The sequence below is a fragment of the Falco rusticolus genome, chromosome Z (assembly GCF_015220075.1).
Source record: "Falco rusticolus isolate bFalRus1 chromosome Z, bFalRus1.pri, whole genome shotgun sequence".
Lineage (NCBI taxonomy): Eukaryota > Metazoa > Chordata > Aves > Falconiformes > Falconidae > Falco > Falco rusticolus.
The window spans coordinates 17,888,456-17,910,269 of NC_051210.1; the positions used below are offsets into that span (position 1 = coordinate 17,888,456).

General features: G+C 43.1%; 1 protein-coding gene across 2 annotated transcripts in view; it reads left to right on the forward strand.

The window, feature by feature from the left end:
• Window positions 1-2,619: 2,619 nt before the first annotated feature.
• COMMD10 (COMM domain containing 10) overlaps window positions 2,620-21,814 on the forward strand; it is a 118,919-nt gene continuing 99,724 nt past the window's right edge. The window contains exons 1-4 of one of the 2 annotated variants that reach the window (XM_037374325.1): window positions 2,620-2,744; window positions 2,906-2,996; window positions 5,492-5,602; window positions 7,393-7,548. In XM_037374325.1, coding sequence (XP_037230222.1) covers window positions 2,713-2,744; window positions 2,906-2,996; window positions 5,492-5,602; window positions 7,393-7,548 — 390 coding nt within the window. In that variant the 5' untranslated portion in view covers window positions 2,620-2,712. The remainder of the gene's footprint in view (window positions 2,745-2,905; window positions 2,997-5,491; window positions 5,603-7,392; window positions 7,549-21,814) is intronic. The other variant, XM_037374324.1, reaches the window with a different exon arrangement.

Genomic DNA, 21,814 nt, shown 5'->3' on the forward strand with positions numbered 1-21,814 from the left:
ATAAAAAGTGGATCAAAAAGAGCCAAGAAAAAGAGACAAAATAATACACTCAAAGCAAGCAGGTCTTTGTAGGATCTTGAGGTAGTCCTCAATGCTGGATCAGCTTTACTCACTTTCTACAAATTTACTACCCATTTTTCCTAACAGATATTTGTGCTTTAAAATGTCTAATGGCAAGAGGTTCTTCAACATTCTCATGCCATTTAGAGTGCTTTATCAACCTTGTGTAGAAAGTCCTCTGCAATTCCTAACTTTACACACTTTTCATGCTTTATATGATCCCTTTCACCTGATAACCATAAAAGTATTTTAAAAAGTAGAGCCTAATTGAATTCTGACTGAAGGGCTGAGTGATGAGAAAAGTCTGTAAAACAAACGATAATCAAGAAACATGGGGGCTTGTTTGATCTTGGTGAAAGAGCAGAATACATAGTTCAATTTCTGGAAATGCAAAGCAGGGGAGACTGAGCTTTTCAGACTGTTGTAATGCAGTGAGTCCTAACTTTCATTAGCAGCTAAATGCTCTAAAGTCTCAGTCACTGATGCCTAAGGTTTTGTCATAGTATGTGAGCAGGTTAATTCAAAGGCCCAAACAACATCCATTTGCATGTCTAGGTGGAGTATTTTGAGTCAAAATATGGGTAACAATTGTATTCAAAATATGTCTTAGCTAGATCGATAGTTAGGACAACTGATAAATTAAATTGTGTAATACCATTAGCTCTGTGAAAAAAGCTATTATACACATTGGAAAATGGACCATGGATGCAAGTACAAGACAATAGTAAATGAATGGATGTATGAGAAGTCACAACTTTTCACAATTCTATTTTAGGAACAGAAAAGTTATTAAGGGGGAAAAAAAATTAATTGTGCACTAGACAGCACTTTGTCAGGTTAGCTTCATTATTTATTATTTCCAGCCATATGCTCTCTTTCCTGTCATTCTTCAGTGAGGCTTTGAACACAGAATTGGCCTTCAGAGGCCTCAAGTCAAACTTCCTGCATGAAGCAGGCCCAGCTGGAGCAGGCTGCTCGATCCTCTCCAGTTGATGTTTTAATATTCATTGCTTTGACTATTCATTTTGAATATTCATTTGATACAGCAAAGCATGAGAGAAAACACTTTCAAATAGGTCCACATGATTATAAAACCAGAGAATTGGCAGCGAACCTGAGTGGCAAATCCAACACCTGTACCAGCAGGAACTTTTTAAAGTAAGCAGGCTATTGTGTACACTTCCAGTTGCCCTTGCTCATTTTGACTGAACAAAGTCTATAGAATTCTGCTCACAGGGGAGATTTCCTACAAGAAGTTACATTATTTTGGCATGGAGTGGAACACTCATTTTTCTCTTCCAGCCAAAAAGATTTCCTGCAAGAATATTGTTTTTTCATGTTTCATAACATTACAGAAAAGCAGATTAAATAGTTCAACGCAATTATATTTCACCCTTGAAAGGTAGCTGCCTTTCATAACAGCAACTGTGGGTCCAACTTCTGGTAAGAGGTATAGTACAAAAGTCTCAGCCAGGAATTCTCTGCTTTAAAATTCCTGTTGGAGTATGGCTAGGCGTGTCACTCTTTTTTTTTCCTTAAATTGGTTCTTAAGGCCAAGTTTATTTAAACAAATGTTATATTTTCAAATGTCCTGGCTGAAATCCTTGCTCTGCGGAAGTTAATGACTAAATTCCTTTCACTTCAACTGAGGCAAGATTTCAACATGTATGCTTATAAAACATTTCTTTACAGTACCTCAACAGTTTCCAGCCTTTTCCCACCTGCCCCTGGAGCCTACCGTAGTTTATTACCATACTTGTAACTGTTCAGGCCACATCCTATAAACCTTCACAGCAGAAAGTCTTTCACAGATTTTTTAGTATTTTTATTTGGCTTCCTAGGAAAACAAGGTTACACAGCCATAGCGCCTGTTCCTCTGTTCGCTTGTCCCATTGTGTTTTAGCTCATTTTTCAGTTTTAACCAAACCTAATGGAAACTAGAGGTCTCACAGAGATTTCACCCATTCAAGGCAATACCCACGGAGTAGAAATACCCACCCCAGTGCTGCTGCCCCGTGGGCTCCAAACCTTAGCGCTTCTGTTCACGTGGCTTGTCACCCAGCACGCACGCGGCCCGGAACACGGCACGGCGCTCGGTGCCCTGTGCCGGGGAACCAAACAGCGCCGGAGGGGGCTGCGCTGGGGGCGGTTACCGGGCCAGGCTGTGTGGGGAAGGCGGGCACGCAGCCAGCCACGGCCCCTGAACAACTCGCCGTAGCTCTGCAGGTGTGGCAACTTCGTTACGGGTTCGTGGCCCGGCGCACAAGGTCGCCGACCCCTGGCTCGGAGCGGGCTGTGCGCTGCCCTGCGGGAACGAGACGGCTCACGGGGCCCCGAGGGGCCGGGCAGCCCCGCAGAACCCCGCCGCAGCGGCGTGCCTGACGGTAGGAGCGCTGCCCACACCCGGCACGGCGGGCTCCTGCCAGGCACCAGTACGTCTTGAACACTTTACATCGGAGGATTTCAACTCCAGCCCCCCCAGCGGCTGCAGGGTGCCGCAGCCCCGCGGGGGGGACGCCGGCAGTTCGCCTGCCACCGCGGGGCCGCCCTGCCTTGGCGCGGGGCTGTGCCAGGGGGCCGGCGGGGCAGGGCGCAGCGGCGGCGCTTGGCCCCGCCGGGCTGCCGTCGCGGGGCGGGGCCGCAGCGGCAGCCATGGCGGCGTCAGTCGTCCCGGAGAGTGACAGGTACCGGTTGCTTCAGGAGCAGCGCTGATCGCGCCCTCGCCCGCGTCCCGGTCGCGGCGGGTCGGGTGGGGCCGGGCCGGGTGCGGGGGCAGGGCCTCGTCGCGGTGCCGGGGCGCGGCGGGTCCCGCGTCCCTCTGACCGCCTCCTGTCCTTCCGCGCAGCATCCGCAGGGCCGTGTCGCTGCTCAACGCTGTGGATCCGGGCCGGTTCCCGCGGCTCCTCTCCCGCCTTCTCCAGAAGCTGCACCTGAAGGTTGGCGGGGCGGGCGGCGCGGCGGGAGCGGGGGCCTCGCGGGCGCGGGAGGGGCGCCGGGCGGGCGCGGGCCGGTGCGGGACCCCCGGGCCCCGCTAGCGCTTCGGCCGCGCAGCTGCCGGCGGGGCCGCGGACGCGGGGCAGCGGCAGGCGGTACCGGCGGTACCCGCGTACCCGGCCGAGTGCCGCCCCTTGCTCCGCCGCGTCTGCTGGGGCGGGGGGGGGGGGAGTGGGCAGGGCCGAGCCCGGCGGAACCGCGGCCCTTCTCTGCCCAGGTGCTTCGAAGTCGTCCCTCTGGGACAGATGAGGCACTCAGTTCTGCTAAGGGACAATTACTTCCTGTTTTTTTCCCCCCCGCCAAGTGTTTCACTCATCGCTAATTGCCCAGAAGTATTTCAGGTGAATGAAGTGAGAGCCGCTAATGAATGCGGAAGGTGAGCGGTGTGAGAACCAGCCGTGCTTGTTACAGTGTGCTCCTGTCACCTCCAAGCGCTGGTTTCTCTGAGAACGCTCTCCGAGGAGACTCCCGTTCCTTGGCTGTTTGTGCAGACTCTGCTCTTGCCCTTGCAAGAGAAAGACCAAATGCCTTTTCTTTTTTTTTTGTTTTGGTTTTTTTTGTTTGTTTTGTTTTGCATTTCTGTATGTCCATCAGCCAAAGCCACGCGTGGAATTTGGGTTAAAAATAAAGCCCATAACTTCTAGTGAATATTTTTGTCAATTTGTTTTTTAATTGCAAAACAAATAAAAGAACCAGGAAATAAAATCAGTAGTCAATTTCACTGCACAGTACTGAAAAGTCAAATGGAGACCAAATCCAACCTTGGTACTAAATATTGCAGGGGAAACTAAGATAAATGCTAAAGCAGAAATTATTTTGTTGAGTGTCTGTATCTTTCAGTGTCAGACTTTGTTGATTCCCTGATTTGCTGTTCAGAAAAAACAAAAGGAGAGAATTTCTTTTCAATACACATATATATACACAAACTAAATACTAAAATACTACAGGTTAGGACAGGGGTCCTCAAACTGTTTAACCAGGGGGCCGGCGCGGATGCAGCGGCAGGCAGCCATCTGCGGCTGCTTGGTTTCCCCCCCCAACCCCCGGCGGGGGGGGGCGGGGGGTTCTGTAAATACTGGGGGCGGGATTGAGGACCCTGGGGGGCCGTATCCAGCCCGCGGGCCATAGTTTGAGGACCCCTGGGTTAGGAGCAGCACGGATAGAAAATACAAATGTATTAACAGTTGTAATTCTGAGGCTGTAGTGATTGTTTTGATTATTTGATTCAATTGCTGATATTTTTCCTACCAAAGTTACTAGCTTGGATGTTGCAGTTACTGCACAGGGTTTTCTCAGTTGTTTTGCATGGATTTTTCACTCATTGGTAACTGAGAAGTGTCACCAACCTTTTTTTTATTTATTTGTTTGTGGGTCTTTGTTGGTTTTTTTCTTTGTTTGGGATTTTTTTACTACTCAAGATCAGTTTGGTATCTCTTCACATCTTTAATCAGCATTTACATGAGCTGTAGTGATCTTTGTAATTTAGTCTATTCAATCTCATGAATCCTTCAATTGGCCTTTCCAATGTATCTGACTCTAGGACATGTTAAATTGCCAGAAACTTTAAATAACTTGACTTGCCTTAACAAAGCAGATACTCATAGCTCTGCATTTCCTTCTAACAGCTAATGATTCAAGTGATGTTTCCATTTTGATAGTCTTACATTGACATTTTTGTGTAATTGCTTCATTTTGTTTGTTCTGACAGTTGAATTGCTTTTTTTGTGTAGCTTTGCAGTTTTGGATTAGTAAGTGGTCTAAATGTGGTGCTTTGATGTCTGTAGCGTAGATTTGTTAGTAATTGCACTTTAAAAGATGGCAATATCTGCATTTAAATTACTGCTTAATTTGTTGTAGTGTAATAAATATAGCAGCTGTATTTTGAATGTAGAATGCATTTTCAGCAATCTTCAGAAATACAGTAGGCTATAGATGCAAGTCTGACTTTCACAATAAGCATACATTAGGCCTTTATTTCCCTTGTAACAGCATGAGTGGTTTTCAGAAGAGTGTACACAGTGGAAGAAGCACACATAACTAACTTCGCTACAGTTTTGCATTCTGTTTTCTTCAGGGCCTGACTCAAGTAGCACACTTAATACTTCTCTTATTTTTATTTATAAGAAGTTGTTGGAGATGATCTGATAGTTGAAAGAAACATCTTTCTTTAGTGTCTCTTAGGTGCTGAGAAAGCATTTTCTTGTGATGTATTTCAAGCAATCCTGATAACTTCTCATGTGATACTGTTGTCTTTGATTTTCAGTGAGAGGCATTGCATTGTATTTTTCTGTTGGAAAAGAGCTTTACTTTGTTATTTCTATTTAGAAACAACTGGACAGCCACTACATTTGTAAAAATGGAAAGGAAGTTTTTGTTTTGACAAGTATGTTCTCGAGTGCTAAATAGAATGTCAGGACTAACAATTTTTGTGCTTCAGGCTGAAAGTACCTTCAGTGAAGAGGAAGAAGAAAAACTTCAAATAGCTTTTTCGTTGGAGAAGCAGGATCTTCATCTAGTTCTTGAAACTATATCATTCATTTGGGAACAGGTACCTTGTTTTTATCATTATGAATCGCTAAGTATATATTTTTTAATGCAATTGTAGATTTAAAAAATATAAAAGTCAAGATAAAAAGGAATTGGTGAAAACACGTGTCTATAGAATATTATATATGTTTTGGGGGCATGATTTTACTGCTTTTGTTTGCGTGCCTTTCTGATTTGGATTGGACTGATTGCATTTGTGGAGTGGGTTTCCAGCTAGTGTAAACAGAGGTGGTGGAAGCAAGTTGCTCTGTGTGACTGAGAGAAATGTTGACAATTATGATAGACAGTCTTTCCTCTTGCTCATTGTAAGCCATCCATCCATCCGTCTTTTTAATTCCTGTGAGGAAAATATTAGATGGCGTTATTGAGCACTACTTAAGTTACATGACGTGTCAGTTATAGAAAATTTTTGTGCACAGAAGCAGTTTGTACTTAACTGAACAGGTGCATCTGATGTAGCTCTAGTATTTGAGTGAGTAGGTGACTGCATGGTGTAGCGCTAAATGTCTTGTAAACAGAGGTTTTCTGGTTCTACCATCTACCTGTACTCTACCAGTATGGGTTGGGAAGCCAATGTATTCCTGGTAAATATGGTAACTTATAAATTGCCACAGCTGTGTGATTGTCCATCCATTTCATGCAAGCGTAGTAAGTGTAGTCTGTGCAGAGGGCAAGCATGCTGATTGTGTTTTGTGAGATTTGAATCCTGTACTTTCTTACACGCGTCAATTCATGATTGGTTCCCGTAGTTAACACATTCCCAGCGTTAAAAACAAAAAAACCCCATTCCTCCCCATGGCTCTTATCCACCAAAAATCAAAATGAATCCTGAGGTCACATACAGATTGGAATTTTGAATTTTCACCTCAGCCAAACCGTGAACTTACCTGTTTTATTACCTGGTCCTAATTTCATCAGATGACTTCATTTATATGATAAATATTGAAGTGAAAAATTAGTGAAAACATGTGAACAGAAAAAGTTCAGTCTCCTCTAGGACTTAATTGTTTCACATTTTAAAAAAAAAACCCAAGGGCTGGATATTAGTAGTTGCCCAATAAAGAGTCCCAAATGGAGTATTTGTTATATGAGGACTCTTTGTGTTCCTGCTGATAGCTACGCTTCTTGGAGTAGCTGTTTGTTCTGTCAGAGCATAACTTTTTTGACAGCCCTTTGGTCTATGGACACATTATAGGTGATAATACTGCTGCATGGTCTTTGCCACGTTTTCTTTTTTCTTTTTTCCTCGACCTGGTGCTGACAGAGTCCTGTTTTGAAGGTGGAGACCAGCATACTATATAGAGTTTACCACAAAAATTGACACTAGTAGCGAGGTAATATCTAACTCACCTTTTTGGCAAACTGTTCCTGTCTTTTCAGAATGCTACCTTGTTGTTCAGGCTTGCTTGAACAGTGTAAATTTGGAAAAATTGTCCGTTCTTCATAGGCACAAGTGACCTCAAAGCACAGGTTTTTTTAAGTAATAGCTGCTTTGGCATTGTGTACAGTGGAAACATATACATATACTCAGATCTAGCTTGTGTATGTGTTTTTTAATAGTTTGTCTATCATGAGAAGAGTCATTTGTAATACTGCATTTTGAGATACAATTGAGAGAGTTACATTTTTCTGTCTTGTCAGTGGGTTAAGATGAACAGGATGCCTGCAGTCTCACAGTAGAGTTTGCTAGTTGAAATCTTGTGTGAACATGGTGGCCATATGTGGTAGAACGTATCTGGCACAACTTGTAGAACAGTACTCAACAAGAGCAACTATTTTTCCTTTTAACAGGCTGTCTACCATAATCTGAAGCCTGCTTCATTGCAACAGCAGCTGCAAAGCATTCACCTGGATCAAGACAAAGCTGAAGCATTTGCCAGTGCATGGGCAGCTGCAGGTCAAGATACGATTGAAAAGTTCAGGCAGAGGGTTTTGACCCCTCGGAAGGTAAGGGTTTTTGCTAAGACAGAATAAAGCTGTGTAGATTTTTTTAAAGCAAGGAGTTTAAAGGGGATTGAGTGCACCCCTAGCAAGTTTGCAGAGGACACCAAGCTGGGCAGGAGTCTTGACCTGCCTGAGGGCAGGAGGCTTTGCAGAGGGACCTGGGCAGGCTGGAGCGATGGGCCCAGGCCAGTTGTGTGAGGTTCAGCAGGGCTCAGTGCCGGGTCCTGCCCTTGGGTCACACCAGCCCCACGCAGCGCTACAGGCTGGGGCAGAGCGGCTGGAAAGGGCCTGGTGGGAAAGGGCCTGGGGGTGCTGGGTGACGGCCGGCTGGGCAGGAGCCAGCAGTGTGCCCAGGGGGCCCAGGCGGCCAGCAGCACCCTGGCTGGTGTCCCCAGCAGTGTGGCCAGCAGGACCAGGGCAGTGACCGTCCCCCTGCCCTGGGCACTGCTGAGGCCGCCCCTCGAACCCTGTGTTCAGGTCTGGGCCCCTCTCTGCAAGAGGGACGTAGAGGGGCTGCAGCGTGTCCAGAGACGGGCAGCGGGGCTGGGGAAGGGGCTGGGGCACAGGTCTTGTGGGGAGCCGCTGAGGGGGCTGGGGGTGTTCAGTCTGGAGGCTCAGGGGGGACCTTGCTGCTCTCTACAGCTGCCTGACAGGAGGCTGTGGGCAGGTGGGGGTTGGTCTCTTCTCCCAAGTAAGAAGCGATAGGACAAGAGGAAACGGCTGCAAGTTGCACCAGGGGAGGTTTAGATTGGAGATTAGGAAAACTTTCTTCACTGAAAGTGTGGTGAAGCATTGGAACAGGCTGCCCAGGGAGGTGGTGGAATCGCCATCCCTGGGGGTATTTACAAAATGTGTAGATGTGGTGCTTAGGGACGTGGTTTGGTGATGGACTTGGCAGTCCTGGGTTAACGGTTGGACTTGATGATCTCAAAGGTGTTTTCCAACCTATGCGATTCTATGGTTCTATGGTTAAACTAAGATACAAAGTTTTTGACAAGCCAAGATAATGGAGAACAAAAAGGGTACTTATTAGGTAGTAGGTAAATGTGATCAGAGCAATGGAGGTCTGTTGTCTAAAAGTGATGTTACATGTTAGCTTAGCTACTGTAACTGTTGGAACCTGACTATATGTGCATTATTAGCAATGTAAAGTAATGCAACCTACATACCATTTTGAGATATTTGTGAACATGCTTTACTATTGGGCAAGAGTAAAATGTACTCATGAGTACTTGTAGCGGTTTAGCTCATGAGAGTAAGCTCATCAGCCTGTTTATTCTCTGTACTTGAAGCACATCCAAGTTCCAGCCATCTTTAATTTTGTAAGCTGGTTAGATGGTGTGTTTTGTGAGATACTTACTACAATTTTGAGATCTTTTTCATGATGGCATAATAATCTTCTTTCATATATGCCTGTTACCAGTTAAAATTTTGGTACATGCTGTGGAAGTCTCATTGTATCTAGACATAAGTGTCTACATCTATGAGAATGTATAATAACATTCTATTGATTCATAGTAAGCCTTTAACTGCGTAAGGAGATGTGTACAGAACGCAACAGTGTCAGCCAGGATCAAATGGTTCAAAAGAATTGTGGAACACTGACTCAGTTGTTCTCACTTCTTTTTAATCATTGCTATGTGTCTTGTTGGGATAAGGTGCAGTTTATGGCTTTATGATGTGGTCAGTAAAATATACATAGAAAATAAATTTTACGTATAAGGTACATGTGATGCACTGACAGAAATGGAACAACGTAGTTTACACCAGCAGGTTTATACCTAAATAAACCTAGATTTTACTTAGGTTTAAAATGCACATTTTGATAAGATGAAATATATTTGTGGAACAGACTAAGGGTACTCAGAATTGCATCACAGTTGATTTCTCTAAAGTTTTAAAATTTATCCTATGTAAACCCAGGTAATTTTAGACACAAAACTTGTTGAATTTTTATGTGCAGAATTATAGTAACTCACAGACCTAACCAAATAAATGACTGATAATGTAAGCATGACAAAAATATTTGAGTTGAACAACATATTAGGGCTTCTGTCTTTTGAGATAATATTTACCAATGCCAAGCATACAAGTCCCAAAGTTTAAATGGTCAGTGATACAGAAAATATATAGGCAAGTGTAACTGTCCCTTGAACTTGAAAATGAAGGGAAATCATGGAAAGTTGTGAGGCTAACTTTCAAAATACAGCATGTAAGTGCAGAATGGAAGGCAGTTCTAAAGATACCCTACAAAGCAGCTGTCTGAGAATTTTCTTTAGACAGACTATGCAGTATTATGTATTTTGCTGCTGGGTCTTAGGCGTATGAGAAACTAATAAAACCACCTTTGATCCACTTTCATTTGGAGCTTGTACTGTACATACCCGTGGTATGTCCTTCTGTGACCTGGTATGGGGATGACATTGCTCTGTTTCTTGTCTGCAGTTTTGTGAGCCCTGCAAAATACAGTGCTCCTGGTGTATGTTATAGTTCTGGAGTTTCTTTGTGATTTCAGTACCACCTTGTAGAATGGTACTGCATTTTGCTGCTGTATTAAATCCCACATAAAGCAGTTTTAAACTGTTACTTGTCGTTAGGCTTGCAGAAAGCAACTGCAAAAATATCAAAGTGCAATTTACTTGTTTTTTAGCATGAAAGCAGGTTTAAATACAGGTGTGTGCCTCTACATATGCTTAAATCATTTTTGGCCCCTCTCTTTTTCTTCTTTTCCAAGCCTAGATGACAATTTTGAGTATCAGCTTGAGTGTGAGTGTAGATCTTAAGCTGTAATTTGAGTTTGAACTTGAATTTACTTTCATAGTTTGTTTTGAAAACCTCTAGTGTCTTAATCATGTAGACTTTAGTTGAGTGAAAAACTCATTCACAAGAACTTTTCCTTAACCCAAAGATAAGTTCACAAAACTGATTGCTAAATAGTATATTTATTCTGCTAACAAGACACACAGAGATAAGGTACTTTTAAAATTGCATAGGATAATGGAAGAAGAACTTGCCATCTTCTTCTTATCTCATGAATCTCCTTGTAATGTCTTATGAGTCCAGTAGATGACTGCATGATCATTTCATTTTTGCCTTTTAAATTCTAGAAGTAATTGCATATGAGCACATACTTGCTGTATTGTCTTTCTGTAGCTTGAGAAATAGTAGACAAATTCCTCTCATACTTGTGGCACATTGCTGTAGTAGCTATCTTTGCTTAAACATTCATCAACATATCTTGAATTAAAATTAAAAAAAGTTAGAATTATGAAAAATGCTTACACAAGAGTGGTAGCTTTTTAGATTAGATTTACAGTTTAGGTATTTAGATGGATTTAGAGATTATATTAACTTTCTTGTTTGGAAAAAGGTGTGTATTGAATTATTGCTACATTCTGCAACATGTATATGTGGGTATAACGTGGAAAACAATTGATCCTGTAAATATGCCCTCTGTATAGGTACTTGTTTACATGACTGTGTACAAGTTCCTGGTTTGCATTGTTCACTTCTCTCACAGAAGCAATATTAGGTACAGAAAAAGAACATGACATTTCTGTTGTAATTGCTGGCAACATAATCACAGGATCACAGATGGTTGAGGTTGGAAGGAACCTCTGGAGGTCATCTGGTCCAACCCCAAGCTCAAGGAGGGCCATGTAGAGCCAGTTGCTCAGGACAACGTCCGGACAGCGTTTGAACATCTCTGAGGATGAAGACTCCACCACATCCCTGGGCAACTTGTACCAGTGTTTGGTCACCCTCAGAATGAAAAAGTGTTTTCCTGTATTCAGGCAGAGCCTCATGTGTTTCAGTTTGTGCCCATTGCTTCTGGACCTGTCACTGGGTGCTACCAGAAAAAGCCTGGCTCCATCCATCTTGCACCCTCCCTTCAAGGTATTTATATACATTGATGAGATCCTTGTGAGCCTTTTCTTCTCCAGGCTGAAAAATTCCATCTTTCTCAGCCTTTCCTCACAGGAGAGATGCTGCAGTCCCTTCATCATCTTTGTGGCCTTTGCTGGACTCTCTCCAGTATGTCCACTTGAACATGTCCAGTATGTCTGTCTTGAACTAGAGAGCCCAGCACTGGTTATAGTAATCCAGGTGTGGCCATCATCACCTCCCTCAGCCTGCTGGCAATCCTACTCCTACTGCAGCCCTAGATACCATGAGCCGACTTGGCTGCAGGAGCACGTTGATGGCTCATGTTCAAGTTGGTATGCACCAGGACCACTAGGTCCTTTTTTGCAAAGCTGCTTTCCAGCTGGGTGGTCACCAGCATGTACTGGTGCCTGAGGTTGCTCCTTCCCAGCTGCAGGACTTTGCACTCCCCTGTGCTGAACTTCAGGAGGTTTCCATCAACCCATTTCTCCAGCCTCTCTGGGTCCCATGAGATGGCAGCACAACTCTTTGGTGTATCAGCCACTGCTTCCAGCTTTGTGTCATCTGCAAACCTGCTTTGGGTACGCTCTGCCCCATTGTCCAGATCATAATGAAGATGTTGGACAGGACTGGAGCCAGTATGTGCCCCCGGGATACACTGCTAGTCACTTACCTCCAACTAGGCTTTGTGCCAGTGATCGCCCTCTGGGCCTGGCCATTCAGCCATTTTTCAGTGTACCTCTCTGCGTCATTGGCATACATCAACAGCTTGTCTAGGAGGATCTTAGGGGACACAGTGTCAGAGGTCTCCCTGAAATCTCCCTGAAGGCAGACCCTGCCCACTGCTCTCATGTTGTCTACCAAGCCAGTCATTTCATTGTAGAATTTGGTCAAGCATGACTGACTTATCCATGCTGACTATGGCAAGTCACCTTGTTCTTCACGCACCTGGAAATGGTTTCCAGGTTCAGTTGTTCCAACATCTTCCCAGGGGCTGAGGGGAGGATGACTGGCCTTTAGTTCCCTGGGTCATCTTTCTTGTCCTTCTCTCACTCCTAGGAGGAACATTTGCTTTCCTTAGGAATCTTGAGGATTGGTATTTTGAGGGGGGTTTGGTTTTTTTTCTCTGGTTGGTTGGTTGTGTGTTTTGGTTTTTTTTAAGACTCTGATTTATTCATGCTCTGTGTGTGGTTGAAGTTGGATTCATAATGATGCTTTTATGGTCAGGTGTGCCTTGTAGTTTTGTTAGTGATTTGGATTCCAGGAATACAGAAGCTACTACACTGGATCAGAAAATCTGTTCATTGTGTATCCTATCTCTGGCACCTTGCTTGGAAGCATAGGGGTGGAATTATCTAGTTAAGCGGTTTGATGGAAACTGATGCCTCACCTCATGACTTCAAAGCTGTCTTATATCGTCAGATATATATAAGAAAATGATTATTTATGAAATATCCTACTTAATGAATCTGGAGGTTTCAGTCTGTGTACTGGCCTGATCTCTGATTTTCTACCACTTAAGGGAAAAGTAGTATGTGTTGATGTTTTTTAAAAACAGTATATCCATTATCTTTTGATTTTTAATGTATATCCCCCTTTTCATTATGAGAAATACTAAAGAAGAGTGTGATCTTCCTTGTTTTTATATTAAGCAATGCAGTCTGTGATTTCTCACTCTTATTCCATGGAAGTTTGCTGCTTGTCATACTTCTTTTTCCCTGTCTTTGACACATTTCTGCTATATTTTGGAAGAAACTGATGTGAATAGAGTATGATATAGGCTTGCCTGGATACTTTGTGGTGTGGCTTTATAACAAAGATCTCCCTTAGAGGTCTGGACTGGGACCAACACTACTAAATGTCTTAATTGATGGCATAGCAGGATTGAGTGCGCCCTCAGCAAGCTTGTGGATGACACGAAGCTGAGTGGTGCAGCTGGTAAGCTAGAGGGAAGGGATGCCACCCAGAGGGACCTTGACAGGCTTGAGGAGTGGGCCCACACAGACCTTACAAAGTTCAACAAGGCCACGTGCAGGGTCCTGCTCCTGGGTTGGGGCAGTCCCCAGTATCAATACAGACTGGGGGTGTGAATGGAGTGAGAGCAGCCCAGCCAAGGAGGACTTGGGGATACTGGTGGGTGAAAATTGGATGTGAGACGGCAATGTGCGCTTGCAGCCCGGAAAGCCAGTCGCATCCTGGGCTGTGAGCATCAGGTCGGGGGAGGTGGTTCTGCCCCTCTGCTCTGCCCTGAGGTGGGTGAGTCCCCACCTGGGGTACGGCATCGAGCTCTGGGGCCCCCAGTACAAGAAAGACATGGACCTGGACAAGCAAGTCCAGAGGAGGGCCATGAAAGTGATGTCAGGGCTGGGATACCTCTGCCATGAAGAAGGGCTGAGAGAGTCGGGGTAGTTCAGCCCGGAGAAAAGGCGGCTCCAGGGAGACGTTACTGCAGCTGGTCAGCACTTACAGGAGGTTCATAAGAAAGCTGGAGCCTCTTTGCCAGGGCCTGTAGTTGCAGGACAAGGAACAATGGTTTTAAATTGAAAGAGGGTAGATTTAGATGGGGTATAAGGAAGACTTTTTTTTGTGATGAGGGTGGTGAGGCACTGGAATAGGTTGCCCAGCGAAGCTGTGGATGCCCTGTCATTGGAAGTGTTCAAGGCCAGGCTGGATGGGGCTTTGAGCAACCTGGTCTAGTGGAAGGTGTCTATCTATGCCCATGGCAGGAGTGCTGGAACTAGGTGATCTCTAAGGTCTCTTTCACCCCACACGATTCTATGATTCTATGAATACAGATTTATTTCTTTCATACTTTTTTAAAAATACGTACAGGGTTTTTGGTTGTGTGCCTGTCAGGTAGGGACTTTTACTGACATGGTCAGGTAGTGTGCAGGACTGCATACTAATTTAGAACTCAAAGAGTATGTGTGAATATTTCGTGCTTTCACTTGCCATGTGTTTTCCTGTACACTAATCAACTCTGAATTTTCTTTAGAACTATTTTAGTGGGTGCATGCATGGGATTGCTCGTCTGGATCTGAGTGCAGAATCAGGGTCATGATTAGTCTTACAGAGGTACTGGTTATTCTTTTCAGCATGAGAGGGTGTTCAGGGAAGCTGTACCAGGCAGAGCTTACAATGTAGCTAAGAAAGATCTAATTGGAATTTTACCTTTGTTTTAAAGTGTTTACTAAAATCCAACTGGCAAAATAATTCTGAGTCTCTCCTGGCACCTAGCACTTAGAGACTTTCTATTTTGGAAGTACTGAAAAGCTGCCACCAAGTCTGTTTTCCATAGTGTACACAGGAAGGACCAGGCAGTAACGTTTTATTTCTGTTTTAAAACAGCAAAAAACGGTAGACGGGTTTTTTTTGTTTTTTTTTTTTTTTTAGAGAAGGTTTACACATCAAGCAAACATTGGAACCTTTGAGCATATTGAAGGAAGAACGGAGGATTGATAGTGTATGGTCAAAACTAGTGGATATCTGACAGTCCAGGATTATTATTTCATAATATTACTAATTAATTTGGCTTATCACTGGTTTTGAGGGAGTAGGCCAGTGCATCTTTTGGCTTGCAGCAGTGCTCAGATTTAGACTCCAGACCACTGGTTAGTATGAGAAGTTAATTTCTTACAGATACTTCGCTTTTATTGACGTTATTTCTCTTAAACCAGATTCTGTTCTTGCCTGCAAACTACAAGTTGGTAAAAACTGGTGTTCTGGGTCTCACAGTTCTATGCAGCAGATGTAAGAGGTGATGTGCTGGCTGATAGCTTCATTAGGATGACAAGCCTGGAGTCTGTTAGAGCAACAGAACAAGTATTTCCCAGAATACTGATTAAGTGAAGTTTTCTGTGGCATACTGAACACTACTTCCAATTTTTTAGGAAAAGATGTTCTTTTTTTGAACATAGGTCTTTGACATTTTTTTGGTGCAGACTGCTTTGTTGATAGGATGTTACTATCTTGAGAAATGAATAAAAACTGTAGAGTTAAACTAAAGCTGTGCTATTTAATAGTATTTCTGTTCTCACTTCATTTTTTTTCACTGAACTATAGGAACTATAGGCAGTCTTCAGCTGCACAGGGTTATTAATTATGTATATTTTCCTGTTACATTAATTGGTTTTTTGAATCTTTATTTGTATGGCAGTCTCTTTATATTATTCCTGCTATATAATACAATCCTAATCAATTGGAATGGTGGTATTTGTATCAGTTTTTTCTTTGAATGTATTCTTAATGTGGCCTCTAGAATGATAGGTCAGTGATAGCAGTCTGCTGTCAGTCTGATCCAGGTTTGAAGTCTTTGATTGGTAATGTATCAGTTTAGAAATTAGGGCACCTATTGATCAGCTTAAAATGTATTTTTTCCACTTTGTGAAGAAGAGCTAGATTTATAGTAGGCTTCACTCTGAATTATCATGGCAATTTTTCATTATTTTAATAACTTTTCTGCCCTTCCCCCTATATTATGTTCCCTGTATGTTTTTTGGTACTTGGTGTAAATCTATCTCTTTTAAAAGCAGGTCAAGTGAAATGCCTTATAGCTTTCTTGTTTTGGAAAACTATTCAAGGTATCTTTAAAATATATATAATAAAAGAAGATAATGAGTCCTGTGTTGCCAAGCAGCAGCAGTTTTTTATAGTCTTCAGACAGCATTACTTAATATAATGATGTGTGGGAATGCAACTGTAGTGAAATCACATACCTAAAATTCTTGACAGAGCTGTCAGTTCTGTATCTTGACTGGCTGTTTGAAGCCATATGGGAAAAACTCTGAAAGTCGTTTTCTCAGAAACTGGCCTTCTTGCTAAGTGGTGTGTACGTAATGTGCATATGCTAAATTCCCTCTGCTAAATGCTGTCAAATCTATGGAAATACTCTGAAACACATGTATCCTATGGTGGTAATGACAAAAAAGAAGAGAATTGGTGGGCTCTGTGTGTATGTGTCGTGGGGGAAATTTTTCTGGTATGAGAAGAAATGCAAACCAAGGAGGACTACAGCTCAAACAGAATGAATCTTTCAGTTTCTCGTTAGTGTCTAGTGTCTGATCCACTAGTTGTTCTTACAGTGACAAACAGAGGTCACAAAGACGGGCGTTGTCACAATGAATTGTGAACCAACTTGCATTATACAGTGGCATCACAAACATTGGCAAAGAGAATGTAAATAGTGAAAGATGTAGTCAAGACACAGTTTTATACCAAGTGAGATTTGTTTTAGTAGCCAGCTACAGCACAACTCAATCTGTTTATCTTCCACTCACCCAGCTTTCTTAGTTAGGTATTTTGTTTACAGTTTTCATGTACTACTTCTTGAGGATTTTTTAAATTACTTTCTTTGTATCCTTCTTACTCTCTTCTGTCTTCTACCAATAGTGTAAATGATAAAGGTTGGAAGAAGGTACGTTTTGAGAATGTTTAAAAAACATGTGAAACATTCATTCGATTCCTACACCTGAAATAGTGTTTTTTAAGGTTATAAAAGAGTATCATGCTTATCTTGTGTAATACGAACCGTAACTTTTCTTCAATATGTAAAAGAGCTTTTGAAACAGGGCTATGGTGGTGATTTCAAGGCTTGAAATTACAGGTGATTTCTGGGGTATATTTTATGGTTAATGAAAATGTGTCCCTTATCTCTAATTAAAAACTGTCTAAATTAATCTTCCCTCTCTTGGATCTTGCCATGTATTCTTCTGCTAGATAAAAAGAGCCAGTCAGCTATGACTTTTCCCTGTAAGTGCTTGTAGACTGGTGCATATTTTTACTGCTACTCTGGGCCCACAAATGTCCCAGAGAGAGACAGAGCACAACACTTTTACAATTTGCACAAAGTGAACCCCTAAATACCAGGTTTTTAGAAACGTGAATGCTGTTTCTAATATTTGTCATACAATCCCTTTCTGTTAGCTTTCAAGGTAGCTGTTCATCAGTTAATATACATGTAAAGATGAAAACCTGTGGTAACTTCAATTAAAGAAAAGTCTTTTGAAGTTGTTGCTTCTTAGCACATGTGTTGCTTTACCAATTTCATGTCATATTATTTCTTTTGTTTCCTCCCTTTTGAAGTACACTGCTACTTTTTGGTATGTGGCTTTTCCTTTTTTAAATTCAGAGATCAAAGATGTGGGAAATTTTAGTTTGAATATTGAATGAAGAATTCTGAGAATATCACTTTTCCTGGCATATGTGCTAAATAAGGTTTGTGGAAGAGAACTAGGACTTTATCCTTGCAGACAAAAATGGGAAGTCAGGGGAAATTAATCCTCAGAAGAAAGCCAATCTTGGATGAAGAATCTAGTTCATCCTAATTTTTCACCAAATAAGATGGCTTTAGGTACGTAATTTGTGGAGATTTTCCTTTTAGAATTGAATATCAGTCTCTTTTTCTGTTTTTAATCACAGAGTGGTAAGGGTTGGAAGGGACCTCTGAGATCATCCAGTGCAGTTCCCTTTAGTTCACCTGGAGCAGGTTGCACAGAGTTGTGTCCAGGTGGCTTTTGAATGTCTGTGGAGAAGGAGACTCCATAACTTCTCTGGGCAGACTCTCCCAGTGCTCTGTCACCCTCAAGGTAAAGTTCTTCCTTATATTCGGATGGAACTCCCTGTGCTGCAGTTTGTGCCTGTTGCCCCTTGTCCTGTTGCTGGGCACCACTGAAAAGAGCCTGGCCCCATCCTCTTGACACTCCCCTGAAGGTATTTGTATGCATTGATAAGATCCCCTCTCAGTCTTCTCTCCAGGAGAAACAGGCCCAGCTGTCTCATCCTTTTCTCATAAGGATGATGCTCCAGTCCCCTCATCATCTTTGTAGCCCTCTGCTGGACCCTCTCCAGTAGTTCCCTGTCTCTCTCGAACTGGGGAGCCCAGCACTGGACACAGCACTCCAGATGGGGCCTCACCAGAGCAGGGCAGAAGGGGAGGAGAACCTCGCCTGGCCTTTTGGCCGTGGTCCTCCTAATGCCCCCCAGGATCCCACTGGCCACCTTGCCCACCAGGGCACACTGCTGGCCCATGGGCAAATTGCTGTCCCCCAGACTCTCAGGTCCTCCGCAGAGCTGCCTTCCAGCAGGTCAGCTGTCAGCCTGTACTGGTGCATGGGGTTGTTCCTCCCTGGGTGCAGGACCTTATGTTTAATTATGTTCTTCATATTCAGATCCTGTCTGAGAGGTAACTGAGGTACTGGCTTTTTGCTTCACTTTGCTTTTTCTGGTCTTAATTACAAGCTAAGATTCCCAGTTTACAAAGTTAAAACTTGTTTCCTCTCATTTTATTCTTTTTTCTGCCTCCTAAAGTTACTGATATCGTTGGGGAAAGTTTTGGTGAGTTAATTGAGTATCGCACAGCAAACATAGTGCATGACCTGTGGCTCTTCTCAGTGCCTCTCTAACCTACCCACTTGGTTTAACCACTCAGCTGGGTCTTTGGTGCAACCTGTCTTCAACCCATTGGTCTCTACTGTGCCTTCTTTGGAGTCTAAGATACAAAGATACCTACAGTTTCTCTTTGTGTTTTAAACTTTCAGATCTTTTCCTTTGGGAATTGTTTTCTATTTGGTTAGTCTTTCTACAGGATTCTGTAAATTCACTGCCCGTCTGCTTGATGCAATCCAACCCCTTCCTTGCCCATATGTTACAACTACCACTATTTCTAGTTAGAGACAATCATAGCATGTGGTACTACTTCAGAGTTTAGAAGATTATTCTTGTCTACCGGTGAAAAGCATAGTTGCTGCTTTCTGTTTTGTTTTGGTTTGTTTGTTTGCTGATGATCTTGCAGTATCTGCAAGATTAATGCAGAATCGGGTGATTGTGTTCTAGTATTGTGACTAGGTAGGTTAAGATTCATCCAGTGATTATTACTTTCTTATGGCTACATGACTAAGATACATTGCAAAACTGTCACTAAGATTGCAAAGTCTGGTCTTAAAATTTAGTAAGAGGCACTGTAGTTGACTGTGCAACCTCTGTTTAACTTGGCTGTGCATATGTGTTACAACTGTCTTTAATTACAGACTTTAATGCTTTATTTTTTTAAAAATCCTATTATCCTGACTTTGTTTTACAGGTGGGTGGGTGTTTGTAAGGTTTTATTCATAGTTACGTGCCATTTTTGTGGTGCTTGCTCTGAGTGTTGGGTTTAATTTGAAGATTTGCCTGGAACTGTCAGCTGAAGGTGCTGTTCATTCAATTGTGACTCATACCTTAGTAAAAAAGATGTCTTGCAGATTTTTAATCTGCCATTGAAGAGTATTCACTGAAACCACAGAATGCCTCAGTAATCCATTTATAAAACGGGGACAGTGTATTGTATTGAATATTTCTTTACAGTAGGGTGACAGTTTTTGAGGTACTGTATACCGTCAGGTTTTTCCATTGCTGTTCAAAATGAAGTAGGGAACCATAGTCAGAAACGTTATGCAACCAGTGTGGAAGTCTGGCTGTTTCACTGCAGACTTCCTCACCTGTCGAGCCGTTGTTACAGTAAGGCCTGCTGAAAAGAAGCTGCAACATCCAGAACTTCCTTCAAAGACATTGATGCCACCTTAATACAACTGAAGTTGGTAGCAACAATAGAAGATAGAAATCAGTGTGTTTATGCAGTCATCTCCCCTGCCCTCAGTGCTGGAGTTTCCCATCTGTAGGAAACTGGTGTTTGATCTGGGGCTTGTCTTAAAGGAAACGCTGTCTTCCTGGTTGAGTGCACCCTCAGCATGTTTGCAGGTGACAGCAGGCTGTGTGGTGCAGTTGACACGCTGGAGGGAAGGGATGCCATCCAGAGGGACCTTGACAGGCCTGGGAAGTGGGCCCAAGAGAACCTCATGAAGGCCAAGTGCAGGGTCCTGCACATGGGTCAGGGCAATTCCAAGCACAGATACAGGCTGGGCGGAGCATGGATTGAGAGCAGCCTTGAGGAGAAGGACTTAGGGGTGCTGGTGCATGAGAGGCTTGACATGGCCTGACAATGTGCGCTTGCAGCCCAGAGAACGAACCGTACCCTGGGCAGCATCAAAAGAAGCGTGGCCAGCAGGTTGAGGGAGGTGATTCTGCCCCTCTGCTCCACTTTGGTGAGTCCCCACTTGTGGTATGGCATCCAGCTCTGGGGCTCCCAGGACAAGACACATATGTTGGAATGGGTCCAGAGGAAGGCCATGAAAATGATGCAAGGGCTGGGACACCTCTGCTTTGAGGACAGGCTGTGATAGTTGGGGTTGTTCAGCCTCCAGGAAAGAAGGCTCCAGTGGCACCTTACGGTAGCCATTCGATACTTAATGGGGACTTATAAGGCTTTTTAGCAGGGCCTGTAGGGGCAGGAGAAGGGGCAAATTTTAACCTGAAGGAGGGTGGGTTTAGGTTGGACATCAGGAAGAAATTTTTCACCATGAGGTTGCTCAGAGAAGCTGTAGATGTCCCATCCCTGGAAGTGTTCTACGTCAGGCTGGATGGGGCTTTGAGCAACCTGGTCTAGTGGAAGGTGTCCCAGCCTATGGCAAGGGTGCTGGAACTAGGTGATCTTTAAGGTGTCTTCCAACCTATCTGTGATGATTTGCAAATTGTAGCTGCTGCTTATTGCCTTCCTATAAAAAATGTGCACCTTTTTTTCTGTTTTGATATTTATTTACTATATTGAGTGCTCTTTTGACTTCATCCTGCTGGTGTCTCCTCTGCACTAACTTCCTTAAGCAGACAGGGGGAGTTTTTGAAGGCGTTTGAAATCCAACATGTTTTGTCATCTTTATCTTGGCCTCTTACCTAAAGTATTTTCATCATCACAGCAGGCAAAATTGACATTTTCATATCTAATTTGGAATTTTGATTCTGCAGTGTTGAGTGTGCTGATGAGGTGTGGAATTGGCATCTTACGATGTAAATTTTAGAGAGCAGACAGTATTTTGCTATAGTTCTATTACGCAGATCTGAAGTTAGTGTGTAGGCCGGTGTTTTTCTTAACACCTTTATTAAAACCGTGTGTACATGTTGCAGTGATTTCTTTAAATTAAAGGTATTCTTAACTATGTGACTTAGTACTTTTTGTCCGATTTGATTGTTGAATGATGAGAGGAGGGGAACCCCAAACTTTAAAATGTGGGTATTCTGCATTTCTCTTTCTACAATGAAATGAAGGGTACTTGGTCTTCAGTGGAGGAGCTACGGGAGTTATTCTTTCAAGAATTAAACTGAATGACAGGATAGCGATGCTTATTTTCCTCTAGGTTATTTGTTTAGAATATCTGAAATAAGTGTATTGTAAGTGAAAGATCTGCACCAGAAAAATTCTTACTTACAGCTTATTTATTTCCTCAAAATATTTTGTTAGTTCAAAAACATTCTTAAATGTTTTGTGTCAGTGTAGTAGATACTCTTGTAATAGTAT